Below are 21,108 nucleotides of genomic sequence, written 5' to 3' on the forward strand. Positions count from 1 at the left end.
CGTTTTCTCGCTCGAATGCGAAATCTGATAGGAACGCTTCCAACGTTAACACCAGCGATGATGTTTAAACAGCGAATGTATGTAGCCAATGTATATATATATAGGTAATGAAGTATATTAGTATCTGTTATGTTTTGTAGCGGGTAATTTAAATTTTAAAATCTGCTTATTTCATAAAGAGATAACAAATACAAGATGTAATTACTGTTAATTCGTTGTCAGGTCTTTGGCCAGAATTCAATTCTCTCACGAATATCTGTATTGTACTTGTGAGTAGCGTACATATTCGCTAAGAAGAAACTTGGCTCGCACCTGGGATACTAGACTCGTTTTGTAGCGCCTTTTCTAAAGATGGATAATTGGCGGCCACGTTATAAGCGACAAATCACGAGGATTCTACTTTAAATATCAATAGCGAGCGTTTTAAAAAAAACTCTTCGCGAACCGTGAAATGAACTCCTTGAACCTAAAATAATGACGCCGATCGGTATATTACGTCGTCCGAAAAGTTTCTTTCGTTTTAGAAGAAACTAATGGATGCACGATATTTTCCGTTTTATATTATTTCATCGAATTACGTACGATCCATTTCGTTCTATCAAAAGAAAGATCACAACGTTCGACGGATTAGGTTTCGTGCTTGTACAAAGATGCATCGTTGTAAAAGACGCGTCTGTGAAAGAAAGACACCTTTCTAATACTTGCGGAACTAGATAGGCGGATCTAACGTCCGCGAGGACGAGGAAAATGTAAATTCCATCCTTACGAGTTTCGATTACTATTGCGGAGAACGACACCGGTTTAACCGTTAAAAACTTGATTCGTCGCCAGACGAAAGCGAACTTAACGCACACGGTTCTTTTTCTTTTATTTCCTCTCTCTACGTGAGTCATACTGTTTTCAAAGACACTTTTTACACGAGCGTCTTCTTCCGGGACAAGAAGATTTGGCAGATTTAGAACAATTAAATAAATTATCTACGTGGACATCTTACAGATGCTCGAATTTTTGTAAATTTCATGAAATTACACCATCTCGATGAAAGAAGAAATGGTAACGAACATCATACTGAGCAGGCTAACGTGAATTCAACAGAGTTCGAGTTAATACGAGCCGATTATGTAAAAGAAAATCACAAGCGAAACGTTATTGCATTGACGCAATGTTCATTCTAAACGGGTTAATTCGTCCTGAAATTAAAGGACCCGAAGATGGAGAGTTTGTCGAGCGAAAAATCTCGCACAAGGTTTTAACGGTTGGACGACAGTTTTATTATCGCATACTGACATTTGAAAATCAATTTACTCGGATTATAATATATACTGTTATACGTATGATAATTGTAAAGAATAAAATCATTGCAATTCGATTTGTCCAAAATAAAATATCGTACTTACGTTACTGCCTGTGTATTTCTACCCACGACAAGAAGCCCGACCTATTTGAATTTTTTACGATAACGAAGTGTTGATAAATCGGTCGCGATGACGGCAGCAACTGAGTAGCCTTAGAAATTCTTTTATGCAACACGTTTTCGTTATAGATAACGCGCGGTTAGATAATACAACAATTTTACTTTTCCTTTTCATAGTAATTGAGTCTGTAACAAGTATCAGTACGTTTGTAACGTGACTCTCTTCGTGAACAATTTAACATAATTTCCAACCTAACGCGCGAACAAACATTTCAATCGTCCGATAGAGATATTTCAAAGGATTCGTTTATTCCTACCGGTCGATCGCGTTATCTAACAGGGGTAAGAAGGTCAGCAAAACAATTTCTTGCACTTATCTTTTTTTGTTTTGTCACCACATACATTATGCAAAGATAAGAATCGTCGATAATAATTTCAAAATCGTCGATGGATATTTGCAAGCGCGTTCGAGTTTGCAAGTTTCGCTAAAAAATTTTCGACAAATTCGTCCCACTTATCAAGCGGTTCGTGAATTCTTTCAGCGGAAGAAGGAATCTCTCGTAACAGTTGCCTCGTGGTTCTGAATTAAGAAAAATATTTAGGCCACCGAAATTCTCTCGAAATTCTTCGTTCGATCGGTTAATTTGTTAGAGCTGTTGCGCGTAACGAAACACGAGCCTCGGTGGGTGCGTGACGCAGGCACGTAACCGTGATACGATACCGATATTCCATGCATTGAATGACGCAATCGATGACATCAGTGACCGTTCGACGCCACTATACACCATGGAAAAAGAAAACCTAAATCGTCTCTTTCCGCGTTCTATCGCTTTCGTCCTTCGAACGATCTCAGGAAAATATTTGCGCTAAATATTTTCTAGCTTCTACCTACGTTTCCAACTTTGCTTCGCTACGTTTCGCGTTTCATTACGCGCAAGGTGATGGGGCTTCGCGAAAAGAGTGTCATTAGAGGGTATCGTTGGAGCATCGAAAGAGAAACGCAAGGACACCGGTGGTCTCGCGAGGAAACCGCTGGAAGTTTGGAAAAAATTCAACATTTTCGTAAACTTGTTCGAAAACACTTCGACGATTCTAAAATATGTTGCTGTAAAGCTCAATATTTTTAGCAACTTTCTTTCTATACGTATAACCAACGGTTGGCCTCAGTTTTCCAGTTGTACGGAAAAACATCCAGACGTAGCCTTGCTTTAGCTTTAGCTTTCGGGTTAGGTTGGAGCGATAGTAATATTAACGACGCGAGATGGTCGGCCCTGCGAATCCCCTTATCGGCACACGTTAATATAAACAATGCTGGCCGGCCTCCGCGCGGCGGCAAAATTAACGTGCATTACTACCACCACCAAGCCGATCCAGCTTGAAAACGAAGGCCGAGCGGCGGGATATTTTGGCATATAACTCGAAAACTAAGGCCGTCGGTTATACGTACAAGAAAAAATTATTGAAGTCGAGCTTTGCAAGATATTTCAAAGCGACCGCAATCGGAGAGAATTCGCAGAGAAACAGAAGCTTTTCGACAAGTTCACCTGAATGGCGATATTTTCAAATTTCCAGTAGCGTCCGCGCAAAGTCACTCGACGACATCTTCGGATTTCTCTGTCGATGCTTTCTAACGATTGACATCCTTTTCGCGAGAATCCATCGGTTTGCATGCGACGAAATGTAGACGAAACTTCACCGATGTAATCGTGTCGGTCTTACGACAATGCTAATGAAATTTGAAAATGTTTATCACGTTGTACATTTGCAAAAGGTTCGTACAGACGATCCAACACTATTTTAAATAAAAAAAGCTCTGTAAATGTGCGAATACTTTCGCGAGCCACTGCACGAAACAGTTCGCGGAACGGAGCAGCAATGTGTGTTTTATGTTGCGCGTTCCGGCGGAAAAAGCTACAAACGCAGAACCGTCGATGGGTTTCATTGTCACGGAGAATGTCGCGTCCTCTCGTTGCTCGCATCCAGGAAAGGAACGAGGAAAATAGCTTGAGGCATATGGCAACCGGTTTTATCGCTACGCCTTCCATCGCCGTTTTATTCCACTTCTCGGCGTCTTCGACGGATACGTACGAACGACATCCTTGTGTCTACCATCCTGTCGGATCGTTTCGCAGCTGCTGAGAATAAAGGTTGCCTCCCACTTACCGCTTTAGCGATATTCGATTATCCACGCATTGCCATTGATACGTATCACTGGCGTGTAATACACAGCTTCGCAAAGCTATTCGAATATATCCATTATGCGTGTTATACTCGTTTCGGTCGAATCAAGGCGTTTAATCGTAGGCGTTTTCCTAACTAAACTTTGCAAATTACTAGAAAGTATCCAAGAAACAGCGTTCAGAGATAGCCGGAATAATATATTTGATCCAACGATGTGTTTTGTTTAATAATTAGAAATCGTATTCGCGATAGTAAAAATAAACACCATTAAAACTGCCGTATTTACAGCTTAATCTTGGATACATATGTTTTTATACGTTTTTCATTTAGAAAACATGGGTTTTGCTTCACCCGACTCTCAAAGACGCGGTTACAATTACGTCAAGGGTGACATGATCAAAATTGGAAAATCATTCTTTCGAATGCACGCGTTTTAAGGAACAGCGTTGCGCGCTGCGTTGCACAACAATGTGGCAAACAGCGGATATCGATCTTGCGATTTTTTGCTAAGCGTCTGATGACGTCATGCTTTTAAAAAATTACCGAAACGAATCTGACATTTGTACAGCAACATTGCTAACTGTACTAGATTAAGTCGATTACGCCTGCACGATACACGTCCATTTCCCGCGTCACGTATACCTTGCGACAATCGTACCGATAAGACATACACAGTCGGTCATAGCTATTAGGATATCCGAGCCCTCCTTCGTAATAATTTATAAACCAGTAAGCGTATTAAATTGACGAGTCATAAGTTACACGTTATAGATGTCTCTTTTGTATTTCTGCAATTTTATGTCCACTTAAATAAACATCCTTGCGTCGCACTAACGACTTCGATAGAAAAGCAAAAGAATTTTACAACGTTAGTCGAAGCGTGCAAAACGGCTTTGCTAATACGAATTGACTGCTTCTCGCTGCTTTTATCATACGTACGCGTACGCTTTGGAACGTAAAATACTACGCAAAGTAAAACACGCGTTTCCCGATAAATGTAACAAATAGGTGTCCTAAATAGATGGCCTGAAACGTACTCGAACATCTACTTCTACCATGTACCATTTCTATTTCCAGGTATAACCACGACTTCGTTATATCTTACGTTATATAGGCGCTAAGTTCGAGTTCCGTAACTGTGTTACGAAGCTCCTTCGCCTCGTGCAATTATCGAAAGCGACTCGACACAGAAATCCGTAGGATAGTTCGAGCGGAACGCGGACTTGGAATCGCGTGACGTTATCTCACGGGAGAAGGCAGTAACGACGTTCGAGTGCTCGCGACCGACATAGCCTCGTACCAGTCAAAGCGCATTAATCGACAGCTGGAATTCGTGGCGAAGGTTCGTTCTTGACATTGCTGACTATCGCGTGGAGAGCTGGCTGGTTGGCTGGCTGGGCTGGTTGACTGTCGATCTCGTCAGCGAACGAAATTAAACGGGAGGCTAAAGAAGGTCAGCGAGCGCGTGCGTGTAACCGCTTATTAAGTAGGTAAAGGTCGTAAGAAACGCGTTGCTGCGGAAGAAACAGATTCTCGATCGACCCGCGTGTTCTCGTGCGTTCGCATCCTGCGTAATTATTCTTTTTTTTTACCTCCACCAACTACGTAAACCCGTCTGCGCGTGGACGTCAATTAAACGTGGGTTATCGCCGATCGAATCGATCGCCGACGAAGCTTCTAGAGCGTACCGAGGCTGTTAGATTCGTCTCGTTCTCTCCTCGCGAAACAAGCCAAATCGTCGAAACGCCGCTGCATCGATCCTCCAACCTCGAGCTCTATTTTTAACAACGAAATTAGTTTCAACGAATTTGGTTTAGAACGACGAAGGGACGATGCGTTTGGCCGTGCTCTTCTGCCAATTCTCGGGTTATATTTCTGAAAAGGAATCGGCGACCTTTAGACCGGGAAACGAACGCGAATGACGAAACAAGCGCGAGCGAGCCGCGGCAACGACGCGACGCGTATCTCCGGTGTACGCGTACTTTGCTTCGTGTTAATTGGCGATCGTAATATCGGCTAATTACGCGTATCGATCCGAAACGCGCGCCACGATCGAAATAACGGAACGCGTACACCGATCGTTCGATTTTGCTACGAGCAGGACGACAAGCTCCCCCGGGGAACCGTACGGGTACACGCGCTCTGCAATTTTCCCTCGACCTCCTTTTCTTCGCGCTCCTCGAAAACGCTTGTCAGCCCCGTTAGCTTCCTTTCAATGCCGGCGAATCGCGCATCTCTGTCTTTCACCTACACTCTCGGTTCGAACCGCCTTCGAACTTAGCATCTACATACTTGAACGATCTTCCACATATTTTTCACAGTTTAAACCTTCCTGTTCCAGCTGACGCAATCCTTTTACCGTTCTCGCTGCGAGAAAGGAAAACAAATTGTCCATGCACGTGAGTTTAATATGCCGATGTATCGTGGGTGAAATCAAGGAAACGGGACACCTGTCGCGAATCGCCTCGCGATCTATCGAATACATAACCGTAAGCGCGCTAACGAAACGTTTCTTATACGTTTTTACGAATTTTATCTTATCACATATATGTAAACTCCCTAGAGTTTACGTAGGATAGGGACTCTTTTTGTTTTACGGGTAGTACATTTTTGTTTCACGGACAGAGGACGACCCTCTTAGGGTTTTACGGACAACCATTTTTCAGAGACACTCTTTTCCCAAATGGACGGACAGAGAGCAACATCGGAGACAGATAAGAGCACGGAATAGCATTTTTTTTTTTTTTTTATTTTATTTTGGTTATTTTACAATTTGTCCTTGTGGACATTTGGTAAAGTGTTATATCTTGTTGGTGAAGAAAAAAAAAAAAGATATATAAATAAAAAATAAATATAGCATGTGGGCGGCTACCCCCAGCGGGGTGCCAGCTTCGTTTTTTCTAAGTTATATCTTTTATGAAGAATAGCCATTTAAAATTTTGAAGACTGACGGAGAAAGATCGGTAGCTCAGGAGATTGAAAATCGATTGTCGATTTTCAGGTAAACATTGTCTAGAACTTGTTATTTCGCGTCTATGTAATTTATTGTTATTTATTGTTATAGACGGATATCAATTGTTGTTTATTTTTGTATTTTATCTAATTACTTTGACAACAAAACTCGACCTTCAGACTTCAGAATCGATCACCTGAATTATCCCAAGATTTACGATCTTACATATATATATATATATACACAGGGTGTTCGTCGCGATTGGGCCAAATCGTAATTTTAACGTCTATCAAGAATATTCCGATCGTCTCGAAACGCCTTGTGCGAAGGCGTCTCGAAGATTTACCACTTTAGTCTCCCTTTTAAATATCTTTGTAACTTAACATGCGAGCAACTCGCTGCGTAAGATGGGAAATTTATGCTAGCTAGTTTGTTCGACTACATCTCTCAGGACATTGAAAACCGTGAGAAAGTGAGTAAGCGGGAACGATAAAGAAGAGGTATTGTTATTCGCACGCGAGAAAAATAAACAAGCTATCACCGATCCGGTATATCGAACATCGTCGTACCCGATGAATCAGACGCGGCGCAAAAAGGACGATTACTAATTTAGTAATTACACGATACAGGAAAATACCAGCGCGCTACGAGATTAAAGTGTAATATCCGGGGTAACGGGAAAGGAACGTTCGCCGATCTCGATCGAAGGTCGCGATCGACCGTTAATAAATCAGCGACAACTCGTTTGGCTAGACCGGACTAACGTCTCCTTGGAAAAAAGAAATCGTACGTTTCATCGAACAAATTGGAAGGAACTGAGTGGCGCGACGAAGGGCAAGGTCGTTGCGTTGTATTATTTTGCAAGTCGTTTCGCTCTACGTGCTTGGCCATCGATCGCGCGAGCCTCGCGAAATTGAGTTACATTATAAATGACGTGCACTCTGGTCGTCGTTTACCGAATGATACTCGCTTCCTGCCTGTCACTTTGTCGCGTCGCAGATGGTGCGCCAGCCTTTACGGACTTGGCGCTTTCTACTCGAATCTCGGTTCCATAGCTACGACCACGATCGCATGAAACGGTAACTCGACAGTCGAAGCTTCGTTCAGACTGATTACGTTAATCGATACAAATAACGCGAGGTGAATTTACTAACGCGAATCTGTTATTTACTCGATTGTAAGATATTCTTTGCGATTTGGCCGCAGAGACGATTCAACGTTTCTTACCATATTTTGGGCAACCACTAGAACGAAATAAATTTCATGGATCAAAAGATCCTCAACGACGTGGTTTGGATAATTTCACTGTCAGAAGAAATCATACGATATAATATATTTGAATATATTATACACGCGCAAATACTACTTAATATGTTGCGAAAATTAAAGTTTAGTCCGTGACGTATTTCGATCTTTGACGGCTCTCAGGGCAAAGTATATAAAGTTCGCAGTGGCAGTTAACTCGTGAAAGATGTACGCGTGTCAGTACTACGCGCGTATAGATCAAAGCCTTGATACTCTCTCGTCTATTAATTTGGCAATTGAAGGAAAGTTCCAGAAGCTGCCGGTGATGTAAGAACTGATTCCATAACGAAGATTGAACTGTCACGTTGCAATTTATTCAACGACCAGTAACGGAGCAAGTTGAATGCGAACAACGATATCGGGGTCATCGTACATCACAGGGATCTTGATCGAATCGAATCGGTCGATAAACGAGTCGATGCTTATCACGGATTCGATCGTGTAGACCTAGATAGCGAATTCGCCTCGCGTTTACGTTCGACGTTCAAATTATTGAAAGCTGTATCGAAGCTTTGCGATCGGTGTTTCCAGAGAATGAACTACGAGGCTCGTTCTCCCGCTAAAACCAACTGGGTCGGAGTAAAGGGCACGTATGGAACAACAAAATGAAATATTATACGTTCTTGCATCTTTAAATTGCCCATTAGTGCGTTAATTACGCGTTTGATACAACTACTCGCGCATCCTCCACGTTAATTTCTTACGTACGTTTACAGTAAACGACTGGTTGCAAATTTTTTCCAATGCACAATCACGATAGCGATCTCGTCGTAGCGTTAACGAAATTTCAAAGAGTTTCGTATGACACGCATAATGTATTCTTAGAAATACAAATTCAAATACCTCGCGTCGCCGTACGACATAAATAAGCACGAAGCTTACGAACAAGTTTTTAATCGCCTTATGTCTGTTTAAGTCGTACACTAAATAAATAAATAAATAACAAGGATTCGTTGAACTTTCCTGAATATTTATTTTCTTTCCTCTTACCTTCGACAATCAGCCAAACGAGTATAACAAAAAATGTACACCGATAGAGAGTAATTCTATTTCGGGAGAGATCTAACACCGTTTATTGCAATTGGATGCCGCTTCGAGAACTTCTGTCCGTATAACTACAGAGATACCTTGAAACTCTTTCTTGGCTTACAAGGCTGCGAACGGTGCGCAAACAAGCTTTTCTGTAGCAATAGGACTGCACTTACGCAGTTGCTGTAACGATGACCGAACAACGAACGAAACGAAATATCTGATACGTGCAATAGCCGTGACCCCGTGGAGGTTAACTATTCGAGCCTTCGTGAGGAATTTCGAACGTTTTTCGGTCAAACGGTATCGTCGAAAGCGATAAAACAGTTTCGTCAACGTAGCGGCATTGTAAGAGAAAATCGATCGTACCCGCTCCCGGTGCGAACGCAGCGAAATTAAAGTTCCAAACACGAACAACTACAATTCTATTGCGCGACAGGGATGAGGAGAGAACATTTTCTTTTCTATGTTGGAACAAACGCGTATATTCGATACGCATGCGTTCGATCGACGATCGATGCCGATCCATCGCAATTCCTCGGTCAAAGGAACGGTAAACGTTCGAAACGTCTACACCGAAAATAGGCTCACGAAAAATGCCAAGGCTCGTCTTTAACACGGTCGCTGCTGTTCGCGCGTACGTTGCGTTGTCTTATCTGTTACTATTATTGTCATCATTGTTATCGTTATTATCATCGATAAATGGATCAAATTACACAAAAGAAACAAGAAAGACATTGAAACGCACTTACGATGCTCCGTAAATAACGTGCGAAGACGCGCACGAATCCGGGAAAGAAGTGTATCGAGGAAGATGTCTACGACGAGAAGAAAACGCGGCTTTCGAAGTAACGGTAATAGTTATATTTTAATAGTAGCGAATATATCGATCGATTCGCTATGAGAACGCCCCGTCTCGCTTTCGATTCGCGTTTTGTCGCGAATTTTAATTTTACTCCTGCTCAGCCTTGAACGTTGAATCCTGTTATCCGAACGAAGAGAATTGCGGCAAAGCAAAAATCACGAAACGCGAAATCAGAAGTCACGCTTCATCCGCGTTCCACGCGATTTCGCAAAGTTTTTAATTTTCGTTAAGTACAGTCGATTAGCGAATATCGTGCACACGCTCGTCACGTTCTAATCTAAATCTAACCCAGATCTATGTTCGGTCATTTTCGTAGGCGCTCAATAATTTGCGAGATATTAATAAATTACGAAGCGAGTTCCAGCGGGGCTGGTAAATTGCCTGCTGATGCAGCAGGTTAACGTTGCAAAGGGTCGAGAACGGCGCCGGCATTCTTCGTGCTCCGTTACGTCAAACCGTTCTTGGTTATTATTCTGTCTTTTAAGCTAAGTCCACAACGGCGGACAATTGCCCGCAGACAACGCGTTGCAGCCAATCGGCGCCTGTTTTTCATGGAAAATCCGCAGGCAACGGGGGACAGGATCCACGTCCAGAGACGGTTCTTGGATAAAAACTACGTCAGCACTGACGAACGATCGTCGGCAGACACGCAAAAATCCGGGCAAAAGTATTTTGCCATCTTCATCGGTGTGGAAAGCAAGAAACAGGATCCGCGGGAAAATGGAATGCGCTTTTTACCCCGTTTGCGACGCAACGATCCCGCTGTGCGATGGCAAGATTTATGACACGGTGTCTGCCATTGAGGGAAGGCGAAAGTAAAGAATTTAAAGATACATGCCGTTTGTCGAAATCGCTGCTATCCATCCACCATCTCCTCCGTGACATTACGAAGAATATTTTTGAAAATCGAACAAGGGTCAACTTTGTTTCTCTTAATGGAAACGCTATTCATTTTTTAACATATCGATCAGTGTCTCATGGCGTTCCTTGTGAAAAGCTAATAAGCTGTATATTAGCGTTGGAAAGCTATTGGTACCGAAGACAAAATTTTTGAAAGGATATAAATAAGCGCGTTACATTCTGGGTTTCTATCGAATATCAACAACCAAACATACGTGTGGTCTTTTACGATGTCTGAATATCTTGGAGAGATTTTTCAGGGAATCAAACAATTGGACAATGTTAATTGCCGAGTGTTCTAGTTTAGAACAACCGTTATAAACGAACAAGATCGATGTTCGATCACCGTTGAAACAAATACCGTCATGGATAGTAGTTACTGATGACCAAAAATTGTTCTCGTCGTTTGGTCACTTGCAACGAAAAATAATTTGATTTGAATGGTTTGACCAAAACTATTAAATCAAGGTATTTGTATGTTCTATACTTTTTTAAAATCGGTTATAATTGTTTGTGGATTTTTGGAATTAAAACACGAGCAGATTCCGTGGGAAATTATAATATTTGATTTAGATTATGAGAGAAACGATCGATATCTCGAACAGACTTTTGTACGTATTTGTAAAAAATAACAATTTAAACAAGATTGCTTACTTACCGAACGTAAACGCGACAGGTGGAATTATTTACGCGTCGATCGCTGATAAACCTCCGATGATCCTCGAAATAATCTTTCAACGCCGTCACACCAAGCACGAACATTATGGGTATTACGGAAACTTCCTTGCCAAAGGCATTTATGGCTGGCACCCAATTAAGTAGAACGATAAATACAAAATATATGTTGGCCACACGGCGAAATTGCTCGAGAAAATTGCGAGGTAGGAAGCTCAGCATGGTATATTTTGTTGTACGTACTCTGCAAGCATACGCAATAAACCGGAATTCAGACGGTGTACCAGCTTTTACTCTCGTTCGGAACCATACGATTCTGCCAATATGGTCTGTGAAGCGACATTTCGTGGCTAAAATTAAAAACATCTCTGTATCCACGTTCTTTCCACATAAATTCTCTTCCTCCGATGAAGATCGACTATCTGTCGTAAATCATGTTTAAAGAACGCGATTATGCGTGATTATGCACACATACATGCGATTGAATTTCTCCGAATCTATGTTTCACGTTCTACGGCCAATAGTTAAGACGATTTGATTTGCAAGCTAATAACTTTCTGAAAGAAGAAATTTTGAAAGAAGAAAGAATAAAATTAAAAATAAAAAAATAAAAGCTTCGGAGAGTCGTCGATAGAGATCTCGGACATTGTCTCTTTGAACAATAAAGTATTAAAATGCAGCTTTTCAGACTATTGTACAGACTAACGTACGGAACAACGTTTACCAGATAAGTGCAACAATGGGTCTCTTATATTAATTGCAACTTAAAAAATTTACCTATTGTTTACTCTCTTGCCGTTGGGATGTTGACTTAGGGGTGTTTTTGGCGGCACTAAGTGATTCGGTACAATCGTCCTTAAACGAGGTTCCTCGGGTAACGGACCGAAGCATCGAGCCCAGAGTCTTCTCCACCAAGGAGGTTCGACGCTACGTCTTATCGTGTATATCGACTCTGACCTACGAAAGAAACAATAGGAAATTCGTTAATGAACTTGACAAAGATAACTAGTATAATCTTTTTCCAAGGATCGGAAAATCGATAGATCGCTATACGCGCGAGTAAAAATAAGTGGTGAAATAAAAGCCTAGCTGGAATAATATTTGGAGCTTTGAACCTCGAGTGAAGTCAAACGCTCCGGTAAACGCCTACAACGAATAATATCCCTTTTAGCGTAGAATTTGCATGAAATTACCGCTATATCGAGATTCGTGTCTAAACGCGATAAAGAATTCAGTCTTCGGTCTTTAACGAAGGAGAAGCACGGTCACGGCGAAAACGGTAAGCACGCTAATCGGTTTCTCTTCGCGGGCAATAAAAAAAGTTATTTTTAAAAGTTCAGCGATACAAGTTCTGTCGACAACACCGAATCAGCAGCAGAATTGCGATCGATTTGCATGCATCCACACTACCACCAAACATCAAAATTCTGCGTTATTCTACGTACGAAAATAACACGAAAGCGTAGAGTACAATCTTTTTTAGAATGCCTGTGCCTGGCCAATTCTACCAACTAAACGCGTTCAAACTCCATTTTCACGAATATCATTCTACGTTTCTCGCTTATATTCGCACACGGAATAACCTGGTGCTCGTTCGTACGCGATCGCTCATCGGCCAAGTTCGCGTACACCGTGCAAATTGTCAAACTCTATTTCGTCGAGAACGAAGCGCCGTCCAAAAAGACGTTATTCTATAACGTCAATCGGTTTCTTCGCGTACAACGATCCCCCTTGTTGCCGGTCGTATCGCGATGACGCGCTCTGTATTCACAGAAACCAGTCCATTTTGCGTTCCACGTAACGCAAAGTTCCTACAACGTATCCCTCGCGTTCTAGATCCGTCTGCCTTCGGAGAAAAGAAGAACGTAACCGCTGCAATAATAAACGGGAAAAAGCGAGGAAAGCAAAAGGGTGAAAAAGCAAATACCTGGATGCTTGGCGCGAGTGACCTCGAAACGAGGGCACTTTCCCAGCGGTTGGTGGCCTCGAATCCTCCCTGTGACCGGGAGGAAGTATAAAATCTGTTCTGGATCCGACACGACTGTGCCCCATGACGGAGTGTCCTTGCACGTCGATCACCTGACCCTGACTGAACGCTCTCTGATGGCCAGGTTTCTTCAAAGCCGAAGGCCTGGAACCACCGATCACGGACAGAGGGCCCAGATAGGAGCCCGCGTGTGACTGCAGTCCTGTGTTCGTCAGACATTCCGCCAACACTCCGCCGTGACTGGCCGACCTGGCATGAGTCCTCGGGCACGGTCTTCGTCTGCCTCGTGCGGCGATCTCCTCGTCCACGTTCTCGTTCTCGGTCTTGCTCTTCGCGAACGCACTCGACGAAGGGGTGCTCGTGGAAACGGAGGTCGAGGCATCGGGAACAGTGGCGGTCGTCGACTGTAACGACACCGAGCCGGGATAATGTTGACGACCCGGCCCCGGGAACACATAAAGCGATCCCTGTCCGTCGATCTCGTCGCTCGCTGCTTCTGGCACACCGACCTCGGACATGCTGGCACATCTAAACACAGGTAGGTACCGAGTCGATTAAGGTTGGCTCGTTCAGCGTTTCTCAACAGTTTTCGAGTAGCGACCCTGTTTTATAATAACCGAATTACCTGGCCTAGCGTAAGAGTCAACGACTAGCTCTGTCTCTGACAGAGTATTTGCGTTTTCAGCGGCATCTCGCAAGTATGTACGCGCGAAAACGATTCGTATAAAAAATGCATGGAACAATGGACAAAGGATAACGGAAGAGTCCGCGTCGTCTACGGAGTGGAAGAGAGACCCTTGCAATTTGCATTTCTTATAAGCTAAAGGAAATGTGTTAGAAATGGGTATTTCAGAATGTAACTCTAATTCTAATGGTAATTCTACTTCCAATGGTTCTCGTTTGAGCAGTATGCAAGCAGGTATAAATATAAAGCCAATCGTGATCTCCAAATGGAGTACGCTTCGAAACACATATACCTATCGGCTTTGTATCTTAGAAAGCCAATATCCATAGAAAATTAATCAAAACATCTCCTACGTATGATAATCTCAAGGACAGAGGTTAAGGTTCGGGTTGGGTAAAAGAAAAGATAAAATTAAAGGTTGGGTGTTAACGCGGTAGTATTTAATTAGTGGTAAATATCTTTAATTAAAGATAACCCTGGCGCACCCTAGGAAGCGCTTCACCGTAAATCCCCTCAAGGGATCGTGACCTGACCCATAGATTACGAATCCCAAGGACTCGGATAGAAAAGACACACCGTCGGATATAAAGGTGCCGAGTAGGTGCTTATACTATCAATCCGACAGCGTGAAATATCTCACGTTTTGACGTCGATGTCAGAGATTGAAGCATAAAAGAAAACAGAATTGACAACGAGCGATGCCGAAAGTTAATCGCTTTCTCGTCTTCCAGTGTGAAATTACGAATAATTCGAATCAATCGGTATCTCGCTAGCCACTCTGCGTATCGAGCAATCGAGTAAATAATCACAAGACGAAGTGGTATCGTTCGTTGCAACGATGCTAATCCGAAAGATCGGATCGTCCGCCGAATAATCGCCGATATTATCGAAAAGATGGATGAATCGCGAACCACGTATCTCTGAAACGGTGGCAGAGGGAAGCGATCCTGTAACGACGCGTCAAATGGTATGCAGGAAGTACAAAGTAATGCGTTTCGAAGCGATCGTAGGTGCGCTTGCACTTACCCGACATAGATATGCTATTAATAAGATCGCACAGAAAGAGAAAGACGGTGGGGGAAAGTTTTTCGAGCAAACATCGGGCGAATCGATCGATGAAAGTCGTCGACGGTGTCTCTGGAAATTTTGCAAAATGTTGCGAAACCTTAATCACCTTATGCCGAATAATCCAATAGCATCGTTGAGAAGATCGACTTCATAACATAACGTTGTTGCGTCCTTCGACGCGAGTATCTAGATATATCAATGTCCGTGATGCACAAACGTCGAGATGGAGGAAACCGAATACCGGAAACGTGACAAAAAGCTAAGGTTCGTCGCAAAACTTTAACCGAGGCTCGCGAGAAAATTCGATTCTAATTTTACAAAGACGCGTCAACTCGATATTAATGTTCGGTTAATGGCATGCGTGTTGGATCGGATTACCTAATACGTAAACGGTATAACAAGTACAATAGCGTGCCAGTATCTTTTTCTTGTAATCGCTGTATAGGCTTCGAAATTTTAATTGATAGAAATATGAATTTGCGCGTACAACCGTGGCTCGTTTATTTAAAAATCGGCAAACAGGTCGATGATTCTTGAACGATCGGTCGATGTTTCGTTCGCTGGTTCTACGCGAAAGCGAACGAACTCGCGTTCCTTTCTCTTGGCACGCACCCTTGCGACTCTCGCGTTTGAGCATGCTCGAGCATGTGCGAACTTATCGGTCGTTCGTTGCGTACGCGTCGGTTCGCGAGACGATAAAGTTGCTCTCCCGATCTCCGATTCGCGACCACTCGCTCTTTGTCCGATACACCTCAAACTACTATAGCGATTACGAAAAGCATTTGCACATACTGCCGGTTTTCGACGAAGCGTTTTATCCTCACGTTCTGTGTCTTACTTTCGTCGTATCAAATTTTTCTAGCCATATCGAAGTACCACCAAACGATAGGCAATTCCGTATACTTAAACCTAATTGATCGGTACGTCGATGCCACAAGGAATACGATGATGTGCAAATACCTTTCGTAGCCGCTCTATGTATCGTATATACGATAGATCTGGAGGATTAACGACGAACCAGAGACCCGTGCGTTTTTCCTACGAATATCTGTTAACCAAGTTATCAAGCTAATTAGGGTAAGCTGCGTGAAGCTATAAAGTTCGATACGCTGGCTCTATCGAAACGCTGTTCCGGGAGCAAACAAACCGCGACGGAAACGTCGATAGATAAAAAATATCATTGAGCGGGAAGGGGAGGATACCAACGTGAATTACGTTAATAGTATTTGCTTTAAGAACGACGACAGCCGCGACCGTGCAAAATTACGTTGTCGGGAAGTCATCCAAGACACAGAACGACGGACCTACTTCGGCGTCACGATGAATGAAAATCTGTCCCAAAAATAACCTCCGATTTTCAGGGAAATAATTAACTGGCAACGCGCTGATACTAATTTAGTCGAGAGGCGAGTAAACTTAAATAATCGATTAATTGTTTCAACGATGCTGTGTATCTCGGTCGTGTTCCAAACTAACGTTCAAGGTCGTAGCCAGGTCTCGTCACTTTTATCGGAAGATAAAATTTTATTCCATTGGAAAATTTGCTACAGCCGAATCTGGTAGAAATTTTCATAGCGAAACAGAAGGCAATAAATAAGATTATAATCTTAGTTGGGGAGATTCTCGCGTTGAAAAATCTCGGGTTAAAAGAGTCATCCAGGTTTCGCTGTACCTTCGAATCGGCAGGTTGCTACGATCGAAACGAAGAGGGACGAGCTTTCGCTCATCGATGGTCGCGCAAAGCGAACACGCTCATCGTGCACGTAAACCGAGCAAAGGATTCCGCTGGTGATCGATAACAGTGGTCGTTCCGACGTAAATCCCGACAATATCAAGGACAGAAAAGTTGAACGATGGAATTGGGTCAGACGAATATCTACGCTCTACACGCCCCTAAACAGCAGGGTTGCTACGCGTTTCAACCTCGCACCGACAACGAGCTATTATCCTTTCTAATTATCATCGCATGACGGATAAGAATTCGAAATTGTTGCTTCGATAGTTTGTTAACACGACAGCGACTCTTTTATCCTACGAACCTGATACCGAATCGCATTACTTTAAAACATTTCCGTAAAATGTAACTGCTGCAACGAAATCGAGGCGATCGTTTACGCTTCGAACGGGTTCCTAGCTGTTCGCCACTTACTCGTCTAACGAGGTTTTCGAAAGCAAGTAAGGATACAGGACATTAGTAACGATCCATAAGAGAAAAGCATTCACGTGTAAATATAAATGGTATACAAAGGATAAACAACGCGTGCATCGTCCAAGGTAAAACGTTAATAATACGCTTTGCTATCTATCCGTCGATTAGTTCAAAACCGCGACTCACCAACTGCGGTACGACCGAATATGATAATTTCCATACATTTCTTTGTTTCTTTATACGGCGAACTATGTTGCAACGAACGACTCTACAGCGGACGAGGACGATGTTTAAATATGCAAAACTCGAATCCGAAATTTAAACGTTCGAGAAGATAAGAAAAGGATGGTAAAGAGATAGGCGTAGGGAAGACAGGAAACGTAACTTATCGTATTTTTCAGCTGTATCCTTCGTTCGTAAATTTGTTTAGTAGTTTAGGCCAATTACGTGCTTACTCATTCCTTAACAATCTCCCTATCTAGTCTAAACACGTTTTTCGTAATTACATTGCTATAAAGTTCTAGTCTTAAGTCGGTAAAATATAGTTAGAAACTTGACTAACTTGTATAAATGCGGACACAATGTAAAAGAATGAAATTATGGTTTCCCTTTACCGAGTTTGAAAACGTATCAAGTATACGTGTATATTCGATTAATTTTCCAACGAGCAAGAGCGAACAGGTTGCTCGACATGCGAAAATAAGTCGATACCGTGGAATGAAATGTCGTCGCGTGATATTCTGTTTTCGAGTATTATTTTTAACTAAAAATATTCAAACTTTTCGTCAAACGCGACACCTTAAACAAACAATTTTATTCCACATTTTATTTTATATTTATCTTATTTTCGACTTATTTCTGTATGTAGAATAGCTCGCCGCTTAATTGAAAATTAAGCAACTCGGCGTATTCTCGAAACGCTTGCAACCTTGATATTCTCAAATATAAATCACGATTTTCTCTAACGCAATTTTGTTATTAATAATTGTCCTCCTAGCTTGAATCATACAATCTGACTGACTTCGCTTGTACTAGGAATTTAAGCCCACGAAATGTACAACGAACAAGGATCTAGAATCCCAATTAGCTCGTCCTAACAGTAGCTCGTTATAGGTTGCGAACAGGCTTACCGGCTTTACCAATCTCGAATCAAATTCTAACGAAACCGCTTCTCTTTTTAACTGGCGAACATCGAACGGATTTATTTTGATTCTGTCGCGGCCCTCTTCTATTTTGTCAACGCAAAGGCAACGTCAGCAACGTTCTATGCGTTCTTTCACGCGCACCGGTACTCATTCCACCCAAGCGAACCGTTCGACGCACTACGACGGAGTTTATGCAATTTAACGAGTAGACGCTCTCGAACGGTCCTGCGGATAACGAACCGGGGATGACCTCGCTCGGAAACTTGCTTCTTTTTTCGTTCCGATTCTAGGAGACTACTCAACGATACTCAGACCGAGCACAACCGGTTTCGCGGTCGGACAACTACGACCGACGGTCGCTTTGGAAAAAGGGAAAAGAAAAGAAAAAAAAACGACGACCGATTCCCCGCACTGACCTTCGACCTATACGACGATACCCAAGAAACGTACTGAATTTTATGAAATAACATTCCGCTTTCTTTTTAACCGCTTAACCCATTGTCTCTCGCGATCCAACGATTCGATCATTTCCGACACAGATATTTTTCGAACAGGCAGTTAGTTGATCATTTACGAATTTAAAAATAATAAAGTAACTTTCTATAATAAACCTGTTGCGAAAGTTGTAGAAACACCTGGAAAAAAAATAGAAAAAGATATGCCAAAAGCGTACACTATGTATCCTAAATCATAATAATGAAATATTACTGGTCGAGAGAACTTATTTTCAAAAATATATTACTTATTCGTTATTCCATTTTTCATTGTGTACATAACAGTAATATTTACGAGGGAAAATTGGGGAGGTTTGCATCTATGGTCAATATCGGTCATTCTTGACTCAGCCAGCGTATCTCACGATCTGCGAGAATTAAAACCCAAACGATAGTTTATCTTGCGCAGATATTTTCGCTTTTATAAGATATCTTGAGAGTACAAAAATCTACAGAATACATGTAATATGCAAAAATATATAAAACATACAAAGTGAAATATTTGTTGTAATATTTTATAATTAAAACACGATCTATATATGTCTACAAGTACGTGCAGCATATGGACGAAGAAAATAAAATGATAATAAGAATAATAGTTAAAACATATTTCTATTCGCATCTCACGTTTTAAGTTATGTTTATAACGATATAGAATCGCATAAACGTAATCAGTCTAATATTACATGTACGTACGTTCAAAAAATTTATAAATCTATGAGGTAGAAAAGATAGCGACGAAAATGACATCTTGGAATTCCCTTTTGTATAAATAACTAAAAAAACGGTATTCGAAAATATAAATTGTCCGAAAATAAATTGCAACTGAAATGTTACGTTAATGCACTGTTGATCTTTGATAGGTTAATTCAAATATGTCGGAACAGTTTCTTGCGATGTTTTTTAAAATGAAGAAATTTTTCCCCTATTCCCTTAAATTAAATATATCAATTATATTTTTCTAGAGGAATTAGTTAATTTCAAAAAAAAAGATGATTATTTTATACAGTTTTAGAGAATATGGGATGGTATGAATTTGCATAATCATCGTCATGTATGGTTATGAGTTTTAAATAATGACAGTTAGACGATTTTTTCTTTCGATTATTTCTTTTCGATTTCGATAAATGTTGCTATATCGGATTCTGATTATCTCTTGTCATAAACGTTTGGTTTAAACGTTCTCGCTTTTCCAGACTCTCTCGTTACCGTTTCGCTAGAACGCCTAGTACTTCCGCATTTAGATGAAACTTTCTCGTAATAATTAAGTAAACGTTCAAGACAGCGACGTGAAATAAGCATTGGAAATTATGGAACGCGACAGCGAGGTCGATTCGAGAGTCGCGATTCGGATGATATTCCCTGTACTCGGAGTTTTCGATCTGTATACTCTGTACGATATGAATTATGTCAACCGCGCATTCCTGACAACCGCACGTCAGTTAGGGACCATACATCTTTTTGGTTCAACGTTTATACGTGTAACATACTCTCTTATGAAGATTATTCTGAATTTAATTTACACGATCACGACACGTATTTGTTAACAGTGACATCGACTAAAAAGAACATAATCAACTCGAAACGTATCATTTCCTGGCGAACATCTCTTTCACTTTCTCTCCAACTCGTGTTTATTTCTGATTTTAACAGCTTGTGTACCAGAATTAGATAGATGGAAATATTGTTAAAAATTTAAATATAATTAGAAAGATGGTCATGACAAGATAAAAAAATTTCGCTCTTACATTTTTCCAGGCTCCCAACGTGGTCCACGTGGCCTTGGTTAACGCTTTTGCGCAAGCAAAAGGGGAGACACACTATTGTCCCCCACGTCTTCGAACTCTCATCACGTCAAGAGCACAACTAAATCGAACCAGGAAAACCAACCGGTACTTTCGCGTGTCTTTTCTTGACAAGAAAACTAACGGGTTACAGCACACAGCGTTTCTCTCGAAGCATCTCCCTGTCGAAATACCAAATTTACTACTCGCACATCTTGACACGTTACAACGCTCTATGTAAATGCTCGGCGAAACGATCCTCCCCTCGATTACATTGTCCTCTTCACGATCGTTTCGAGAAATACACGCGATATCCTGTACACGCTCTGAGGTTCCAAATAGCTTGTTCACGTTCCGCGGCAACAAACCGAATGACCTTACTATCGTACACGCACTGACAATTCGTATCGGCCGACTACTTACAATCTCGTACTAATGCCATCTGTCGTCGTACTTGGACATCAAATTTTTAAC

The 21,108-nt window shown here is 41.7% G+C and overlaps 1 protein-coding gene across 3 annotated transcripts in view; it reads right to left on the reverse strand.

Moving 5' to 3' along the window:
* LOC132908060 (phospholipid-transporting ATPase VB) overlaps positions 1–21,040 on the reverse strand; it is a 28,106-nt gene extending 7,066 nt beyond the window's left edge. For 2 of the 3 annotated variants that reach the window (XM_060961636.1, XM_060961637.1), the window contains exons 1-4: positions 20,599–21,039; positions 13,250–13,837; positions 12,100–12,279; positions 11,306–11,566 (exon numbers count right to left, since the gene is read on the reverse strand). In XM_060961636.1, the coding sequence (XP_060817619.1) occupies positions 11,306–11,566; positions 12,100–12,279; positions 13,250–13,827 (1,019 nt within the window). In that variant the 5' untranslated portion in view covers positions 13,828–13,837; positions 20,599–21,039. Of the gene's footprint in view, positions 1–11,305; positions 11,567–12,099; positions 12,280–13,249; positions 13,838–20,598 lie in introns of all 3 variants that reach the window. The other variant, XM_060961638.1, reaches the window with a different exon arrangement.
* Between the last annotated feature and the right edge of the window lie 68 nt (positions 21,041–21,108).

The sequence above is a fragment of the Bombus pascuorum genome, chromosome 6 (assembly GCF_905332965.1).
Source record: "Bombus pascuorum chromosome 6, iyBomPasc1.1, whole genome shotgun sequence".
NCBI lineage: Eukaryota > Metazoa > Arthropoda > Insecta > Hymenoptera > Apidae > Bombus > Bombus pascuorum.